This window comes from Trachymyrmex septentrionalis, unplaced genomic scaffold (assembly GCF_001594115.1).
Source record: "Trachymyrmex septentrionalis isolate Tsep2-gDNA-1 unplaced genomic scaffold, Tsep1.0 scaffold48, whole genome shotgun sequence".
Taxonomy (NCBI): Eukaryota; Metazoa; Arthropoda; class Insecta; order Hymenoptera; family Formicidae; genus Trachymyrmex; species Trachymyrmex septentrionalis.
The window spans coordinates 435,267-456,811 of NW_017305652.1; the positions used below are offsets into that span (position 1 = coordinate 435,267).

Genomic DNA, 21,545 nt, shown 5'->3' on the forward strand with positions numbered 1-21,545 from the left:
AACGAAAAATTTTTTTAATTAGATAATATCCTCGATGAACTAAAAAAAATAGGAGAAAAGTATCAAATTGTAAGAATTGTGGAACTTTGAAAAATAGTAACGATTTTGAACAAAAAATTTTGACTTATTTATGCAGAAATAATTATTTATATTAATTTTTTATAAATGTTTTTAGTTCATTTAGGATGGTTGCCAATTATGTAACTAAAAAATCTTGAAAAAAGGCGAGTCAAATAGTTTTTGAGTAACCTTATACGCCACACAATTTCGGAAAAATGGTTTTAAGAAAAACGCGTTTGGTTTTCGCTATCAAAAAGTAATGTTTTTATCAACTTATCGCTAATCTGCTATTCCAGACTCATATAACAAACCTTCCGCTTCCTCATAAAACTCGTTTTGTCGCATTAGTTGCAATTTACGAACTGTACGAGCCTTTCTCGTGCTACTTCGGCGTTGTTCCTGCCTCGTAACTCGCTGCTCGTTGTAATTGTCAGCGAATATTTATTTCCAACAACTGCATTATCTTCAAAATGACAGAATAGCCTTCATTGAACGCACATGCGACAATGAAAGCGCTGATTTCGATTTTTGCACCAGAATAAGTGTTCTGAAGCGAGGCGCCAAATAAAAGTAAAATTAAAATTTTAGTTTGAATTTTGCATGTGTCTTTTTTTGAAAATAAACATCTACTAAGGTCAATAATGCCATGCTAGAAATCGAGAAGCGAAGCACAATTATAGGCGCTCCTGTCGCGCGCGCTATATACCTGCGCGAAGCGTACCTGTTCCTCAGGCTAACTACAAAAGTATTTCGAATTTTGGTTTAAAACTTTACGAGTATATTTTCTGAGAGTAATACTATTGATTAAAGCAAAAAAAAAAGAAAATAAGAATTTTAATTTTAATAAAAATAAAAAATTTTGACCGTCTAAACCAGATTCCTTCCTTAAGATAAATAGCATTACATGTTTACGATGATAGGGAAGAGAATGAGGTGCGAATACCGAAAAAAAAAAGTTAAATAGAACTGGCGATTACTTCAGTTGACTGTATTCCAAAAACAACTCTTACTAAAAATCTATAGTGCACATAATGTAATGTATTGCAGATTTTCAGTACTTGTAAATTTTGGAATGTAGTCATAGAAGTTTTTATTTAAAGAATATTGATTTTAAATTACAATAATTAACATTTATATACTATCAATATAAACCATAATTAAAAAAAAAAAAAAACTGATACAGCATCACTCCACATTGCGGCAATATAAGTAATTCCGAATAGTATGGGTTTTCTTTCTCATTTAAAATTTTAGTTTATATCAGCAATAAATTAATGTTAATTATCATAATTAAAAGATAAGTAACTATATGTATCTTTTGAATAAAGATTTTTATTAATAAATAATTGGCAGTTTTTTATTTAACTTTTTATTAGGTATCCGCCATTTCCCTACACTCCTCAGGTTTTAAGGTATCATAAATTAATCGCAAAATCATATTAACATCTAACGACAATCTTAAAACAAAAATTGATTATAAATAATGGCCAAAACTCCAATTCATTTATTACTATTTTATTTAAATTCTATTATATTTTACAAGTATTTGTAATTTTATTGCTTCCGCTGTCACAATCTGAAAGGAACATTCCAAAAGCGATATTAAAAAACTAACACTACTAGTCGAAAGATCACGTTTGAAGTAAATATTCTAGATAGTCAAATTTTGAGATCCTGTAGATTCTATACCCGATTTGATACGAAATACTTGGCAATTTTAACTTTGATACAAAATATCTCGAGAACAATATATTTTTGGAAAAAATATTTCAAATGAATGTTGTAGGGTTTAAAGAGGACTGTTAGATGAGCTACTTAAATTTTTGGTTTAGGATCTATTTTGGGCCCAATAAGACCCAGATTAATTTTTTTTCTATAGAAATGCCTACTTTTTATTGTAAATTCGTATCCTATGGAAAAAAGAAGGAATTTTGTTCCCCGTAATTTTCCGCTAAACCTCCTTTAATAAACGCAACATAGCGCTCAAATTCTTATTTTGAAATATATTCCGGCCAACGTAGGCAAGACCAGCAGATAATCCAGCCAATTAAGGTAATTTATTTTCAGATATAAAAAAAACGCCGGTACGTACTTTTGTATATCCTTCGTTAGGGCTATCATCTCCATCGGCTGAATTATTCACTGGTCTTCCCTTCATTGACCGGAATATATTTCAAAAGTACTTGAGCACTATTTTACGCCTATTAAAGGAGGTTTAGCGAAAAATTACCGGCAACAATTTCCTTGTTTTTTTTCTATAGGACAAATCTACAATACAAAGTAGACATTTTTATAGAAAAAAATTAACCTGAGTCTTATTGGGCCCAAAATAGGCCCTAAACCTAAAATATACGTAGCTCATCTAACGGCCCTCTCTCTTCAAACCATACAATTTTCATTTGAAATATTTTTTCTAAAAATGTATTATTCTCGAAATATTTTAATTGAAGTTAAAATGATCAAATATGATACCAAATTGGATGCAGAATCTATAGGATCTCAAGATTTGACTATTTAGAATATCTATTTCAATGTAATCTTTCGGCTAATAGCGTTAGTTTTTTGATATCGCTTTTGCAATTTGAAACGTTCCCTCGTGAGACACTAGTGAAAAACAACCAGAAGCTATAAAAAGATTAGCATCTCCCGCTTCCATTACTTATTTTACTGTTTTAAAACAGATTCTCAACTTTACTTTAGTTCAATGAAATGTAATTAAAACATAAAGTCTTATAAACGAAGACATAAAAAAACATTCTAAGGATAGAATTATATTAATTTTATTCTCAGACATCTTAACTTCTATTAGCACGATTACCCCATCCACGACGATGTGTGTCTTTATATTCATCCATTGCACGCAGTCGTTCGAGATATTCGGGATCATCTTTTTCTTCTTTTTTTTCCTTCAAAACGGTTTCACTATCCTCATTATTTGCCATTACATCTTTATTCGCTACATTTTGTAAACATCGAGAATTGGTTACATTATGTTGCGATGAATCGGGCCAGCTGAAAATAACACAAATTATTTGTTATTACCAATTTTTCTTATCAATTCCAGTTTAATAAAATAAAAGTTTATTGAATATACACTACTCAACAAAAAATAGGGAACATTTTTGAACACGCTCAAAATTGCGCAATATTCAGAACACAATAACTCTGAATGAAAAATTATCGCAAAAAACCAAAAAAGCATTTGAAAGCTTGAAATCTCTATTTGAAATAAGTAATTGATATTTCAATATGACTCATCCTTTATGGAGCTATACGGACACAAATGAATATCTGCCAAATCTGAAAATTGTTTTACAAAATTTAATAAATATGCAGTATAAGCGATCACACTCCAATGACCTAGACCTTGACATATGTTGTCAAGGTCATAACTCTGAGTGACCTCCAACAGGTTTTATCCGGCGCTCGTCCTTCGTTAAAAAGTTATTAAACAAAAACATTTTACTTGGGGGTACACAACTTCTACGCGAAGCGACTCCCACCCCATACCTCCTGCTTGGGGATGCATAACTTCCACATGAAGCGACTTTTGCCCCATCTCTTCCCCCCACCTCCTGCTTCGGGGCGCACGATTTTCCAAAGAAATATAGTTAGTCGTGCATTGACAGGGGAGAGGTGGGGTGAAAGTCGCTTTGCGTAGAAAGTTGTAAAATATACTTTAAAGCAGAAAATTTCTGTTTTATATAGTAAAAAGATATCAGTTTTCAAATTTCTTTTGTTAATAACTTTTTTTAACGAAAGATGACCGTCAATTAAATTCCTGTCGGAGGTCACTCAGAGTCATAACCTTAACAATACATATCAAGATTAAGGTTATTGCAGAATGATCCCTTATATATACTGCATATTTATTAAAATTTACAAAGGTCTATAGCATGAAGTAAAATTCACACAAAAATGCCGTTTACAGCATTCGAAAGAATGAATTTTTACTTTCAATTTGCTTTTTTATTGAGCTTTGTATAATTTTTTTCACCGAGTTATGAATGTTGAAGCAAAATAATCACTTTTGCTTCAATGTTGAATTAAAAAGCAAATTAAAGTTAAAAACTTGAAATAAAATTTTTACATATAAAAATAATTTGAAGCATTCGAAGGTTAGCTTTAAGCTATAAAATGTTTATTTCAAACATCGCTTCGTAATCTTTTTTTGCAGATACGTAAATCTTAACGTAAACTTTGGACGTTTTTAACGCTAATTCTAAATGATCCTTTAATGTCAAGATAGAATAACTTCGTCAAAAATGATTGTAATGAGATTTTTAAAAAAGTATTTTAAGGTTAAAATCTCTACTTTTAAAAAAGCATTTTAAAGATTGAAATTTCTATTTTTAAAATCGGTTATTGACATTTCAATCGGACTGATACTTTATGGAGCTATACTAATACAGACACAAATGGATACCTGTCAAATCTGAAAATTTTGTGCAAATTTTACAAAGGTCTATGACGTGAAGTAAAAATTACACAAAAGTGGGGTTTACAATAGTCGAAAGAATGAATCTTTACTTTCAATTTGTCTTTTTACTGAGCGTTGTACGATTTTTTGTCACCGAGATATTAAATATTGAAGCAAAAGTGATCATTTTTAAAGATTCACTCTTTTGACTGTTGTAAATCCCACTTATGTGTAATTTTTATTTCACGCCATAGATCTTTGTAAACATTTTCAGAGTTCGCGGATATCCATTTGTGTCCGTATAGTTCCGTAAAAGATCAGTCAGATTGAAATATCAATTACTGATTTCAAAAGTAAAGATTTCAAATGTTTTTTGATTTTTTTCAGTACTCGATCTTATTTCAAATAAATTTATTAAAATATATATTTTAAATAAAGAAAAAATTAAAAAGTTATTTAATGTTTATTATTTTAAATAACTTCTTCTGGCCTAATTTCTAATTTAATATAATATTTTAAATAAGTTGTATCAGTTTTTTATCGATTTTGTATTTTAAATAATTTTCTGGAACTTATTTTATATTCTTTATTTTAAATAAATTGTAGTCAGTTATGTTACCGATCCATAAAAATGACGGTGAGTACTAAAGTGGCGTTAGGTGATGCGGTGCTTCTATCTGTTTGTTCTCGCTATGGTCGCAATCCGCGAATTAGCGAAAATATCTCAAATATACCAGTGTTTTGTTCTATCATTTTGTGCTTCAACGTGCGAATGTTCTTATTTGTTTATAGTTTATTTTTGACTTCTTGAAGTAACTCGTCTATTCTACGGTTGACGATTATCTTGATTTTATCGCTCATAGCGGCGCTGTAGAAGGTAAGAACTCATGGACGCATCATTTGACGCGCGCGTCATTGAACATTTGATGCAGTTGATGCAATATACAGTCTCTGCAAATACAGCCGTACAATTTCTAAAGCTCAAGTTGCACAGCTAATTTGCAAAAATAGTTTTGAAATCTCAAATCTTCCAGTCTCAGAGTTGGGAGTAACGCATGATAAAAACCATGTTCATTTCGTTTTTGGATTCAAGGACTAACTCACAAATATTATATTTCTTTTGGCTCTTTCTTTTCTGCTTCTTTTTCATTAAAAGAATGCACTAATACTGCAAGCCTTTCCTTACGTCAGACATAGTACACGTATTGAACATTTATAATATTTGTACATTGTACTAGCCATTCTTGATATTTGGCGATTGAAGTCATTAGTAATTATTGATGACTATTTATTAACGTTGTGCACTTATTTCGCTAATGAAAAACAAGGAACTGACAAATGTCAAATGACGCGCCCATGAATTCTTATCTTAAAGCGCATTCTTTCTTGCCCATACAATCGCACGCAAGAGAATCCTATAACCGAAATTCTATCCCTATCATAATCAAATTTTTTTCGGGTACCCGGATATCTACAGATCCGAGCGAAACCGTCAACCTTATTTAAAATAAGTTATTTTAAATAAATTTTCGAAATTAATTTCTTATTTCAAGTAAGAAATAGTTTTCATAAATTTATTTAAAATAAAAGATAAGTTATTTTAATATTTTAAATAAAAGTTATTCCATATTTTAAATAAATAAATGCATTTTTCGGATCCTATATTTCTTATTTTATAATTTAACTCTTTGAAGCATACATTTTTCTTTACGTAGAATTTAGTTGAAATTTGTTACTCGGGGGGTTTTCGGGGTCGTTGATTACGAATCTGACCTCAGATTTTCGAAATTCAAAATAGTAGATCCAAAATGGCGGATCGAAAAGTAAAAAGTTACTTGATCGGAACGAAACTGAGTACTCGAGAGTTTTTTTCAAAATCGCGGATCCAAGAAAATTTCTATACCTAAATTATCCCTTAAAGTAATAATTGATGACAATGGATAGTCGGAGGTGGTCATCAAATTATGATATCATCTTGAAACATCATCAGTGGTGATGTTATACAAAAGTATAGTGGCCAGTAAAGTGCGCATGATCCTGATTATAATACGAGTCATATAATTATGTACATTAATGAATAATTAAATAATTGTAACTTATTAAAAAATGAATTGAATACCTGATTGTTATACAAAGTTGAATTATATGACTCGTATTATAATCAGGATCATGCGCACTTTACCGGTCACTACACTTTTGTATAATATCACCACTGACGATGTTTCAAGATGATATCATGATTTGATGACTACCTTCGATCATCCATTATCATCAATTATTACTTTAAGGGATAGTTTAGGCATAGAAATTTGCATACAAATGACTGCGACTTAAATACAATTTTTAATTTATAACGTTATACCAACATTAATAATGACCCAATAGAGGTCGAAACGTTTATTTACTTTATAAATATATTATTAGCACATATAACTTGCTCGGCTCGTAGTCCTTTCCTTTTCTATTAATATTTTACTAATTTTTTAAATTTGAAAGTAAGCATTATATTTATACAAGTCGTAATTAATATAGTTATTGTTTAATTTAAAAAAAATGGGTTACAATCATATAAAGTGTCTTTCCCCAAAAACTAAGCTATAAATTATTTTAGAACATTGGCGAAAAAGATTTCCGTAAAAAAAATTAACTTGCAACTACATTAGCCATACATTAGTAAAAAGTGATTAAATGTAAGAGTGATTTTGATGAAAAAAGTATCCAATATTTTCTAATTTTTTTTTTGTAAAAAAATTGTCTAAAAAATATTTTCTTAAATTTTCAAACATTTTATATTAATTTTATTTGAGATTAATCTTATTTCATTACAAAACAATACATAAAATAATAAAAATATGTTAAATCATAACGCGTATTAACTATACTTGATATAGTACATTTTCAACTAATGGACTATCTATAATGGGTATAATATTGTATACTAAGCCATAAGTTATAAGAAATTGATCCATCGATTATTCTTCTCATTTTAGATTGTGATTGGTCGATTTCTTACGGTTTACCATACTACTCTCATTATAGACGACCTTTAATAGTCTTAAATTTTTGACTGACGTAATCTCTACTTACTCTCCATCCTTGACCTTTTGCTCGTAAAACTCTTGCACCGTTAAGACTGGTAAACTTGGATAGCCTGCTCCAAAAACTTTCTTTTGTATTTCGTCACGTGTAATGATAATGGGTTGCAGTTTTGGAGCTGGTGATTTTTGCTTTTTTTGTATTTCAGAAGTCGAAGTATGCATCGGTTTCATTTCCTTCATATTCTCCAAAATCGTTTTCTCCCTTTTCAAGAAATTTAAATCATCAACGATTCGAACTGCATATAATTTTACAAGAGTAACAAAATATTCTCTCTTAAATTCGTCATCAATATTAGGATTATCTAAGTTCTTCTTTAAAGTATCCAAACGAGATTCCAAATCCTTCTCCTGTTGATATTTTTGTAACTTTGTATTTCTACGGATTATCTGAAATAAGCAGAATTAAAATAATTATACTTTAAAATAATTATAACAGTTTACAACAATCATATAATTAAAAAACCCAACCATATTCTCTAACATCCTTAATTCTGATGTATCTTCATTATCTCCTGTTTCCTTTTTCTCATCAACTGTACTAATTTGTGGTATTTCAACATCTGTTATCAGACCATATGCTTTTAGCCGCTTTAAAAAATCTATAAAATAGATTTCTGCTACTTTAACTAAATGCATTCTATCATCAGTAATGCATAACTGATTAGTAAGTTTTCCCAATAGAGCCGGTAATAAAAAATATTTGATATTCTCTGTGGCTACTTCTTCAAAAGATTCGTTATCGCTAAACATATCCACTATAGATACAAGTCTCGTTGCATCCTCAAACATACGCATTGTCCGTTTTATATCCAACTGCAACAAATAACAAAAAAAGAAAAAAGCTATTATAATTTTTATTGCAATAACGAACGAGTTCTACTTTAAATAGAAATAAATTTTATATACATGACCACCCTAGTATGTATGTACATCTATACAAAATTTATGTGCATACATACACATGGCGTCATAAATGCCTAATGCTCATTTCCACCAATGTAGATTAACTTTAACTTACTCTTCGTCTTTTTTTAATTTAGAATTAAGAATAATTAATTCTGAATTTGCAGGAATATAGAGGCATGTTTATATATAGAGGCATGAATAAGAGGCGCGTTCCTTTCTAAATATTTGGGGATTATGACTAACGGTTATTCAAAAAATGGTAATGTAAATTTAAAATTGAACTAAACTTAATATATAAAATATTTAAAATTTAATTAAATTTAAACTAGACTTAATCCAAACTTAATAATTTATAAGTAACTTATAAATAATGTATATTATTTTTCTTACAAGAATAAAATCGCGCATTAGATGCAACGTTCTGCAATTCTTTTTTATTTTCTCGAATTAATTAATTACATACGAGGTCTGTTCAAAAAGTATCGCGAATTTTGTGTTTTTTCAAAAATTATTTATTTATTCATGAATATCTATTTTGTCCCCTTCAAAGTAATCCCCATCAGATATTATACACTTGTGCCAACGTTTTTTCCAATCCTCGAAGCACTTCAAAAAATTATTTTTTGTGATCTTGTTCAGCTCCTCCTTCGATGCCGTCTTTATCTCCTCAATCGTAGCGTAGCGTCGTCCTTTCATGGGCCTCTTCAGTTTCGGGAACAAGAAAAAGTCACAGGGGGCCAGATCTGGGGAATACGGTGGCTGCGGCATCATTAGTGTGTTGTTTTTGGTCAAAAATTCGCGCACAAGCAACGATGTGTGAGCAGGGGCGTTATCATGGTGCAAAAGCCAATTTTTGTTCTTCCACAAATCCGGGCGTTTCTGGCGGATTGCTTCGCGCAAATTGCGCATAACTTGCAGGTAATATTCCTTATTGACCGTTCTACCCTGTGGCAAGAACTCATGATGCACCACGCCCCTGCAATCGAAGAAAACTGTAAGCAAAACCTTCACATTCGACCGAACTTGGCGCGCTTTTTTCGGTCTTGGCTCGTGCGGCAGCTTCCATTGGGATGATTGAGCTTTGGTTTCCACGTCATAACCATAAACCCATGATTCGTCACCAGTTATGACCCTCTGGAGCAAATTTGGGTCGTCGCGGACAGAGTCCAACAGCTCCTTAGCAATGTTAATGCGATGCTGTTTTTGGTCGAAATTGAGCAATTTTGGTACGAATTTCGCAGCGACCCATCTCATGCCCAAATCATTGGTAAAAATCGAATGGCACGAGCCAATCGATATGTTTAGGTCCTCAGCAACCTCTCTAACGGTGATTCGACGATTGGCCAATACTATTTTCTTCACTTCATCAATGTTTTCGTCTGTTGTTGACGTGCTCGGGCGTCCGGCACGCTCTTCGTCGTTCACATCTTCTCGGCCCTCTGAGAACATTTTGTACCACCGATAAACGTTGCTTCGGTCCAAGGTAGCTTCACCATATGCCACAGTCAACATTCGGAATGCGTCCGCGTACTTAATTTTGTTTTTCACACAAAATTTGATAGATTCTTTGATCCATTTTTTGGAATAGGCAAAAATCGAAGACGAGCCAAAACACGTGCAAGCAAAGCAGCTGTCAAAAATTAACTGAACATTCAAAATGGCCGAACTTGGCATAAGTGAGAGACATGAGTACCAACATAACGCCACAAAAAATCGAAAATCGAATATACGTAACCCGCGGAAATTCAAAATTCGCGATACTTTTTGAACAGATACATATTTATCAAAATAAATAATTAATTACTGGTCAATTTAATTTTGCCAGTAGTTTACAAGAATATATATCCTTATATAAAGATTATGCGTTTCGCGGGTTTCCTCCGTGTCCAGAGCCATTCTTGGAATGCCAACGTTTCGTGAACCTTGCACTCCACTTCATCAGAGCGAGGAGCCTGATACTGGCTGTTCTTCCGGGCCGTTCCTTTTATATTACGCTACTTGTTGGAGTGAAGGAAAGAAGAGAATTGTGGGTGGGGGGGGGGAGAGGTGGGGGAAATTGATCGGTCTTTAATAACCGGGAGAATGGTTTTCTATTGTATATTTTATTTATATTGTAGCCATTATCTCTATTTAGATTGTTAGGATGTTTTTGTATCTTTGTATCTTTCTTGGAAAGTATGATGTAATGTTGGCTATTGTGATCGTTTTTCAAACAGTATTTGATGTCCTGTTTTGATGTTGTGTTCTGATGCTGACTGCGTGACATGTTTTAGCCTGATATTACATTGGTATTCTTTTATCCGTAGATTAACCATTCTTTTGGTTTTTTTCAATGTATACTTGTCCGCAGGAATAAGGTATTTTATATACTCCTGCAGAGCTGAGTGGAGATCTTTGATCTTTAGAATTTCTTAAGATTTGTTCTATCTTTTTGGGTGAGATATTAAAGATAGTCCGGATATTGTGTTTGTTTAATATTCTGCCAATCCGATCTGTTGTTCCTTTGACATATGGGAGAATGGATAGGATCCTTTTATCTGATTGTGTGTCAGAGATCGTTGTTTTGTTTACAATTATTAATACATATACTAATTTAATAAGTAAATGTATTCATAAACAATAAAATTTAAACTTTTATTAGAAATGTATACATTTTCATACCCGATTTAGTAAAAGTACCTACATAAGCAAATTGCATCAATTTAAATAAATACTTTTTCTAGCAAATATATACACGGCACCATAGGATGTACAAGCTCCATGACCACATGCATTTTATATATTAAAATCTTCGCTTTACTATATATATAAATAGATGAGTCTACAATATATACAAATAATAAAAATTAAAAAGATTAGACAATTCTCTATGTATCGTAGGATATATAACAAACAAAACTATAGCATATATGAGGGTTATTTGAAAAGTTTTGAATACTCAACATGAAGATGGCATTACTCGTCAAAACTATGCTGGTGCTCGTACATGCTTTAAAAGATACCTGTGGAAATTGTAGTTATTGTGGACGCTCAGTTGTTGTTTAACAGTCATTTATGTCAGTTGATGTCAGTGTTTTTGTAAAAATAGAAAAAATCGAATAATATACCGTGATTAAGTTCTTGCATTTGAAAAGCAATACTCCTGCGCAAAAAAAAAGCCGAATTGGACACTGTTTACGAGATTCTGCCCCATTATTTGCCTCCGTGAAAAGATGGGTAGCTGAATTTAAACGTGGTCAAACCAGCTTGATTGATGATGAGTGTTCGGGACAACTAACAACTGCGACCACTACCGATAACATCGAAAAAATTCACCAAATTGTCCTGGACAATCGTCGAATCAAGGTTAGAGAGTTAATAGAAACTGTGAAAATATATCGGAAGAACGTGTTTATCATATATTGACTAAAGACTTAAGTATGCATAAGCTAACCGCGCGTTGGATACCGCGTTTGTTCACTGTGGACCAAAAACGCATTTGAATGAACATTTCTAAGGCTCTGTTGGAGCAATTTGAGCGAAACAAATCGGATTTTTTTTGTGTCGATTAATAACTGTTGATGAAACTTGAATCCACTACTTCGCTCCTAAGACGAAGGAACAGTTAAAACAGTGGAAAAGGTGAACCTGCTCTAAAGAAGCGAAAACCTTCATCGGTCGGAAAGGTGATGGCATTGTTTTTTTGAATAATCATGGAATTGTATTCATCGATTATCCTGAAAAAGATGAAATAATAACAGGAGTGTATTACGCATCATTACTTGACAAACTAAAGGCAAAAATTGCGAAAAAACGGCCCCATTTGAAACAGAAAAAAGTGCTGTTTCATCAAGATGACGCACCGTCTCATATATCGACGCGGTCGCCATGGAAAAAATTCACTAATTACAGTTTGAATTGATTGATTGACACCCACCGTATTCACCAGAGCTGGCCCTCAGCAATTTTTTTTTGTTTCCTAGGCTCAAAATTTAGCTGGGAGGACAGAGATTTTCATTAAACGAAGAGATCATCACATCCATAGAAGCCTATTTTGCAGAGCAAGACGTCAATTATTATTTGAATGGATTAAAGGGATTGGAGTATCGCCGAGAAAAGTGTCATCGACTTAAAAGGAGATTATGTTGAAAAATAAAACTGAATTTAACCGAAAAAATACTTGTTTCTATGTTAGGCTCAAAATTTTTCAAACGATCCTCGTATCTGCCAATAATGAACATTCATTCATATTCTTTTTCCTAATCAAAGTGTGCACTTTAATATAATATTATATTTATCCTCAATGTTTTTTCTCAATTAGAAATTATTATTATTATACACGGAGAGAGAAGAGCTCCATTATGTTGATATGATAGAATTTCTTACTTCAATAGTAGCAAACTTCTACGAGTAATATTTTAGTTCATGAAATAGATGCTTTTTATTTGCCATATTCATTCGTTTCGAATAAAAACATATCGAATAAATATAATTTCATCGATTTTTGAGCAAATGTGACTAAATTGAATAATTTATTAAAATGTATACTATTACTGTGATAATTTTGTCACAGTCAAATGTGTCAACTTTAGTAAATGTATACACTTACTAGTCAATGTATATATTTGTTATATAGGCCAGTCGGCAGAAGTTTGAAAAGAGAAAAAATTATAGAAAAGTATTTTATCGTTTTAATCGACAGTTTGAGGTATGATAAAACTAAATTAAAAAATGCTACAATTAATTAAGAGAGATACTTTGAAATAATGAAGCAATAAAGTTTTTTTTGTGTGTCAATTAAAACTCGATAACAAAAAGAGATAACGAAAAATGACATGAAAGCTTTTTATTGCTGCTAAAATTGCCTATAAAATGAACCCTTACCAAGTTTTGTACTATAATATAAATAGAATAAAGATACAATTTGAAAATAATTGATTTTTTGTTAAAAAAAAAAGCAAAACAGGCACTTTTTCAGTTATTACCTTCTATGTTGTTCTGAGTACACCGGAGAGTTAAAAGTAATACAAGATAATTTGAAGTATACGTCTTACATGAAAAAATGAGCCAAAATCCAACTTCATACAATTACGAGGGCAAGTCAATAAGTTCTTAGAAAAACTGTCAGAGAGCACTCGCAGTGTCATGTTACATTACTTTTTGACAACTAGCATTTTTCAGTTAATTACTGTCAAATTTTGAGCGGAATTTATCGCGTAATTTTATTTCTGTAGACGATTAAAGCAAACAACCTTTGTATTTTTTGCAAAATGGAAAAAAAACGAGTTTCGTGCAGTGATCAAACATCTACATATGAAAGATTTAACGCCGAAAGAAATCAAAGCCGAGTTGGATAATGTTCATAGCACATCTGCACCAACGTTTGCGACTGTATACAATTGGGTGAATGAATTTAAACGTGGTCGTACACATGTGATGCACCTCGTTCGCGACGTCCAATTGAGGCTGCTACGCCCGAAATTATCGATAAAGTCCACGATATTATTTTGACTGATCGACGAGTGAAAGTGCTTGTTGAGGCCACAGGCATATCGCATGGCACAATGATTTCAATTTTGCACAAATAATTGAGTATGAAAAAGCTATCGGCAAGATGGGTGCCGCGTTCGCTCACTGTGGACCATAAGCGCAACCGTGTGACGATTTCAAAACAATATTTGGAAATGTTTCAACATAATCCAGATGAATTTCTGCGTCGATTCATTACTGTGGACGAAACATGGATCCATTACTTTACACTCGAGACGAAGGAACAGTCAAAACAATGGACTTCACCGGGTAAACCAGCTCCGAAGAAGACGAAGACTGTGAAGTCGGCCGGAAAGGTGATGGTAAACAGTTTTTTTGGGATGCATGCGGTATAATTCATATCGATTACCTTCCGTCGAAGCAAACGATCAATGGCGATTACTACGCAGCCTTATTGGACCGTTTCAACAATATTTTAAAGAAAAAAACGTCCCCATTTGGCGGAGAAGAAAGTGCTCTTCCATCAAGACAATGCACGGGTTCACACGTGCCCGGCATCGATGGTCAAATTCAATGAATTCTGCTTCCCCATCCAGCATATTCGCCAGATTTCCCTGCGACTATTTCCTGTTTCCAAACCTGAAGAAATAGTTTGGAGGAAAGAGATTCACCACCAGAGAGCAGCTCATCACCGAAACAGAGGCTTATTTTGAAGGGTTGGACAAATCATATTATTCGGACGGCTTGAAAAAGTTGGAGAATTGTTGGATCAAGTGTATCGAGCTGAAAGGAGGCTATGTTGAGAAATAAAAATAAATCGATCAAAAAAAATGTTTTACTATGTTTTTTTAAAAACTTATTGACTTGCCCTCGTAATACTTTAAAAAATCACGAGTTTCAAAGTTGACACTTTTTCGACGAAATTCATCCTTTTTCAGATATTATTACTTGAAGTGTTTTTTTATTCCGTATATATAAAGAACTAATAAAAGTTAACAAATGAAATACAGTAATACAATAAAAATAATTGTTCATCAACGATGCAATATTAAGATTGTTGTCTTTACATTGCATACATAATCAGCACTTACAATCAATTCTCTTACTAATTCATTTTCTATATCTGTCTCTTTGCAAGAAAAATTCAACCTTTGATAAAAGAAAAAATCGATCGAAGCCTCTAATGGGCGATGGTCCGTATATTTACACTCAATTGTATACAACAGCATATAGTGGAATGATATAAGATGAAGCGTTCCCAAAACGTTAGATGCGTTAGATGCGCAGTCGTCCAAAAATAATGGGAAGCAGCGAACCAATCAATTATGCCCCACGATTCAAAATTCAAATATGGCTGATAGCAGAGCGCCAAGTATCAGCTGACACGTGTATTTATCGTATCTCGGATAGGTATCGAACCAATTTAATGAAATTTGGCGGAGGTCGAAATGGGAAAACAGCTTCGATCATTATTTATTGCCTTTCATTGTTATGAACGTTTTCTAATTTAATTTATATAATTATTTTCAACATAAATATAGCATTTTCATTTCTAATAAAATTTATACATTTGAAATACGCGCTTCTCTCTGTGAGGCATGACTGATTGGTCAAAATTTTAAGCTACCTCCTCCATATCGACACAATGTGCAACGCTTCATTTAATCCATATTCAAAACGGACTAAAGAAGATAATGACCCATATTCAGAACGCGCTTACAATGATGTTAGTGTGCTAACATGTTGTAATTTACGTTATGTATACTATAGAATTTTAGAGATAAAAAGCGCGTTCTGAATACGGGCCATCGACAATAATGAATACGGCCAATCAGATATTTCCTAAATAAATCGCGATGGATGAACAGCTTGACTTTCTGCATTTAAGGTTATGTAACTAATGTGCATATTTGCTAGCAAAAATATTCATTTAAACTAATGCAGTTTTACCTGTGTATACTTTTGCTACCATACATCATATATGAAAACTTTTACTAGTAAAAGTTCAAATTTCATTACTTGTGGACATTTATGTATCAAATTAGTATACATTTATGTATACATTCATTGACTAGTAAATGTATACATTTACTAAGGCTTCTAAGTATTTGGATATCTAGATATTCGGATATCCGAAATTGATTCCGATCCGAGAATTCAAAACCTTATTATTCAGATAATTCGGATATCCGAATTATTTGGATCCAGATCTAAATTCAGATTTGGATCTGAATTTGGCTCCGGATTTAGATTCATGTGTAGAAAGAAAAAAAATCGATGTATTTAATAAATTTTAACATAAGTTATTTTTTAAATAAGTTATTATTTAAAATGATTGATTCACATATATAATTGAAAAAAAAAAATTAAAAAATAAATATAGATTCACTCAGAATTATACAAGCATTTAAAATCCAGCTACACGGTTTAAGGCATTTGTTTCTTAAGGTTGTGTTTCTCACGTATACGTCCTATAAGATTTAATATTGTTTATAAATATAAATATTTAGAACAAACTCCCAATCTTAAAATAGTAATAACAAAGATGTACAAGGCTAATAAAAGAAGAATTTGTATTTCACTTTTATACTCAGATTAAATAAGTGTATAATATGACTTTAATATGCACTCAGTTCGCACTAATGAATCCAACGAAATTCGCTATAAGTTTCTACAAATCCGGAACCAAATCTGAGAACCTAATTTCGACTTTTACTATTCAAATCAAGATTCGGATATTTTTGAAAATTCAATTCTCCGGATAACCCGAATTTAAAGCATCACATTTATTCGTAATTCGGATAAACGGATATCCGGAAAACTTTAAATCCGAATCAATCTTGAAATCTTAACATTTACTAAGTCAATACTTTAGGTCTTAGACCTATTCTTTATTCCTGCACTATCTGAAGTGCATAAGTTGAAATAAACTCTATTCTTTTTGGCAAAACTTTTGCACCAGTGCATCTTTCTTCCTCTTTTTCCTTCTGGAGAGAAAAAGAGGATGAACTAGTGCAAAAGTTAGCCAAAAAGAACAGACCTATAAATAATGTTTGTTTTGCTTCAACTTATTGTGTATGCACCAGTTCAGACAGTGCAAGAATAAAGAACAGATCTTTTAACTGTGACATATAAGACCTGTTCTTTTTGGCTGAACTTTTGCACCGGTTCATCTTTCTTCCTCTTTTTTCCTCTTGGAGAGAAAAGGAAAAAAGATGAACTAGTGCAAAAACTCAGTTATAATAAAATGAACAGGCCTACATTTGTAGGTGTGTATTTACACACATATAGTCCAACGAAAGCTCTCCACTCAAGAACGTCTATAACACATTATATTAAATATTAGCTTGAATCTACAATAGATTTTTAAGCCTTAATGGCCGCAGCACAGACTCTTGCATAACGCACAATGTATAGTGCATAAGCGAATCAATTAATCAGAATCTTTCCATTCCTCCCAATCCATGGAAAAGAAAAATTTCGATTGGTTGATACTCTTGCACTATGCATTGTGCAAGAGTCTATACTGCGGCCCCATAAGCCATAAGGAATGGACAAATCACAATCAATTATTCTCCTTACATTCGACTGTAATTGGTCAATTTCTTACGGCTTAAGGCTTAAAACATCTAGCAGATCCTTAGTCTTAAACTTGAGCCTGTATGTCACTGTATGTAACAGTACACTTGTATTAATTCACAAACAAAATTATAATATAACGTTTGATTTTCTTTGTGCATGTAAATATATTGTTACGTACAAGATGTCGACCATGTAACTTTTTCTTTAGAACAAAATAAAAAGTAAAATTTTTTTGTACGTATATATGGTGCGTTCGGGGAGACACTATTAGCGCTACTTTTGTCATTCCATCTTTGTTGTTTATTAGATATAAAACAAGGAATAGAATAACACAAATAGTGTTTATAATGTCTCTCCAAACGCACCTATCCACACATATATACAAAAAATTAGAAATGCACCAGATATCCAGCTAGTATTTGATTTCTGGCAACACATATATGTATAATATTCTTGAAGCTTCCACGAGTGCTTTCTATATAAAGATTAAGCGTTTCGTGGGTTTTCTCTGTATCCAGATTCATTCTTAGAATGCCAACATTTCGTGAATATTGTAGTCCACTTCATCGGGGCGAGGAGCAGTTTGATACTGAGCTGTTTCTCTGAGCCATTCCTTTTATAAAATAGAATTTATTACACTTCAGCATATACAGCCAAGAAGGGAACTGCTTTACATAAATACTTAACATTCACTCTTCCATACCTCGTCTGCATGCTGTCACACATATATTATTACAATAATTTTTTGCTTATCCCTTTACTTTCCTACTTTTCTGGTTAAACCTTCTGGCTTCGCTTCTTTACCTACTTTATTTCTTTTCGCTTGATTTGCTTTTCTGTCATAGTTATATCTACTTCTAATGTTATATACTCTCGTTCAATACATACGTTATCTCTATATCATAGCCTTATCATCGCCCATTATTATCGCCTATTTATATCTTACTTACTCATTAATTCATCTTACTTACTTTCCTTTTCTCTACCTACCATCACTCTATCTATACATTTCCTCCATTTCCTCTTTTGACTCCTACCTCGTCTCCCTTCTTCTTTTTGCTTCTTCCCTCTCTTTCCATAATTTCCTTATTATTTCTCCTTTCACCTCATCTAAATTCTCATCATACAGTCTCCTTAAGATCTCTTCCTTATCTTTTCCTAATTTAGTAAACCTTTCTCTTATTTCCAAACATTCCTCTACATAGTGCTTTAAATTATCTTTTCCATTACACAAAATATACTTTTTCCTATACTCTTCTACTCAATATTTATTACCTTCCTCCAGGTTCCCACACCTTAATTTGAACAAGGCTTTCACCTCTTCTCCTCTTTTTCTTTCCCCTAAGTTTTCTTTTCTCAAATGCTCCGGAACTCTGCCGTTTGCCTCTATTTCCTTATATCTCTCGCTCGTCTCCCTTATATCTCTCATACCTTGCCTTATGAATTTTACAGTCTTCCCACTGTCTTTGCACCTTTCTTTCCTTGTTTATTAATTAATCCTCAAAACCTTCCTCCCCATACATCACTTCTCTTGCTTCTATACCCCAACTATTCCTATTGTAATACCTCATCTTTTCCTGTCCGGATCCCCCCATCCATTCCTTTTTTTTTCTTCCCAGCTCGCGTTTGTCAAATTTCCTATCCTTCCTGATTTTATTTTATATTCAAATTTGCTTGCTCTTATTTCCCATCCTATTCTAAATTTATCCATAAAAAGCTCCTTTATAATGAAATACTTTGTGTGAGGTGCAGAAATCCAGACTAAACATCCATCTTATATAATCCATCATAACCTTTTTTAATTCCTCTTTTTCCTCTCATCCCATTCCTTTTATATTACGCTGCTTGCTGGAGTAGTGGGGGGAAGAAGAGAATTGTGGGTGGAGGAGGGAAAGGTGGGCGAAATTGGTCGGTCTTTAATAATATACATACATATATATATATATATATATATATATATGGCTGAAATTTTATCTGGCAAATATATCCGATACTATATTTCTAAAAGATATATCAGTAATAAGAAAAGTTCTCGGGATATTCACACCATGATGCATGTCATTTCAATATACAGTCGTATAAATTGTCAAAAATCAGATAGACTAGCTGGACATCCGATGCATTTGTACAAAAATTTTTACTTTTCACGTTTTCGCTCTAGAGAAAAAATTACGATTGATCCCCAAGTTCTAGTTTACAATCAGTAAATATGATGTAACATAACGTTATGGCTGTTCTTACGTGAAGAGCCTAACTCTGGATCTACAATAGAGTTCTAAGCCTTAAGTCCCTTAAAAAATGGACGAATCATAGTCGATTATTCTTCTTGAATTCGACTATAATTAGTCAATTTCTTACAATTTAAGGCTTAAAACACTTATTATGAAGATCCGGGGTAAATCCGAATCTACAATAGATGTTTTAAGTCTCAAGCTGTAAGAAACTGATCAATTACAATCAAATGCGAGAAGAATAATCAACTATGATTTGTCCATTTCTTACGGCTTAAGGCTTAAAAATCTATTGTAGATCCGGGCTAATGCTGATTGTACAATGAGTCGGTAGTAAAAAATCTTAAGTCTTAACCAATTTTAACCTAAATAGGTAATTTTTCGCATCTACTAGTTGTTAATTGTACAGTGAGTTTAGCTCGATTAATGGAAAGGAATAAAATCGAATTTGCTCAATCGTAAGAAAATCGATAGTCTTAGTCGTACAAGTTAGCTGTTGGCCATCTTCACCGATTCAATGATAAATTTCTGCTGCGTTCAGTAGAAAGAGCAGATTTGCAATTCTTTGCAATGTAAAATTCTTGAATATGCTGCTTTTTCTGCTGAATAGAATTAAAGCTGATTCTACAATGAGTCAATAATCAGTAGTCCTAAGTCTTATCGGTGAAGTTGGCCAACAATCAACTTGTATGACTCAAATTCGATTTTATTCCTTTCTATTAATCGAGCTAAACGACTTACTGTACAATTAACAACTAGTAGATGCGAAAAATCATAGTCAATTATTTAGGTCGTAGTTAAAACTGGTTAAGACTTAAGATTTCTGACTACCGACTCATTGTAGAATTATCATAATGGACTTTCTACAATAAGCCATAAATCAGAAGTCAGAAGCTAAAAATTAATAACTGTGATTGATTCAATTTCCAACTTCTAACTTCTGATTTATGACTAATGGCTTATTGTAGAATGGCCGTCAATTTTTAGTTTCTGACTTCTGATTTATGACTAATAGCTTATTGTAAAAGGTCCATAACATATATTCTACAATAAGCCATTAGTCATAAATCAGAAGTTAGAAGTTGGAAATTGTACCAATCACAGTTATTAATTTTTAGCTTCTGACTTCTGATTTATTATTAATGGCTTATTGTAGAACGTATATAAGACTTAGGACTACCAACTATCGACTCATTGCAGAATCAGCTAAATAGTAAGATCACAAAAAATCAGAATTTAAAAATCTTACCTGTACTTTCGGACTGTTCGTTGGTTCTACCGTAGCATTAATATTGTTAAACATTTCGAAAGCATTGTCAAATAATTCCGACACCGTTGTAGAATCATTCTTATCTCTTTCATGACTTAAGCCCTTTATTGAAATTTCTTCTGACATTGCTATTCTGTATGTCAACAAATATAATCAAATCTTCTTTTTTAGGTAAATGACACCTGCTCCCAAATGAATCAAAACATTCTTTCTTAGACGTAGGATTCTCTAATTCATTAAAAAGGTTATAGTACCATCAGAGAAAAACCTGAGAGACGATGGTGGCCTTTTCCCTGTACTGTCGAAATCACTCGTACACTACTGCCAATACATCCATTTTCGGTTTGGGAACTACGTGACTACATACATTTTCCAACACTGTCAATAAAATCGTATCGTTAAAAGAAGATGTGGTTCGTCTCTGTAATAAATCCTTAAGATAGAAAAAATTATTAAAATTATTATTTAAAAAATTATTACAATTAAAGTTAAAATTATGAATTATGAAT

At 32.4% G+C, this 21,545-nt stretch overlaps 1 protein-coding gene across 1 annotated transcript; it reads right to left on the reverse strand.

Annotated features, from left to right (window-relative positions):
* Positions 1–1,845: 1,845 nt before the first annotated feature.
* Positions 1,846–21,320, reverse strand: LOC108751514 (immunoglobulin-binding protein 1b). Its single transcript, XM_018491743.1, has 4 exons — positions 21,016–21,320; positions 8,047–8,391; positions 7,568–7,965; positions 1,846–3,072 (listed from the first exon to the last, which is right to left on the reverse strand). The coding sequence occupies exons 1-4, from the start codon at positions 21,160–21,162 to the stop codon at positions 2,856–2,858; spliced, it is 1,107 nt and encodes a 368-aa protein (XP_018347245.1). The 5' UTR covers positions 21,163–21,320; the 3' UTR covers positions 1,846–2,855.
* Positions 21,321–21,545: the final 225 nt, after the last annotated feature.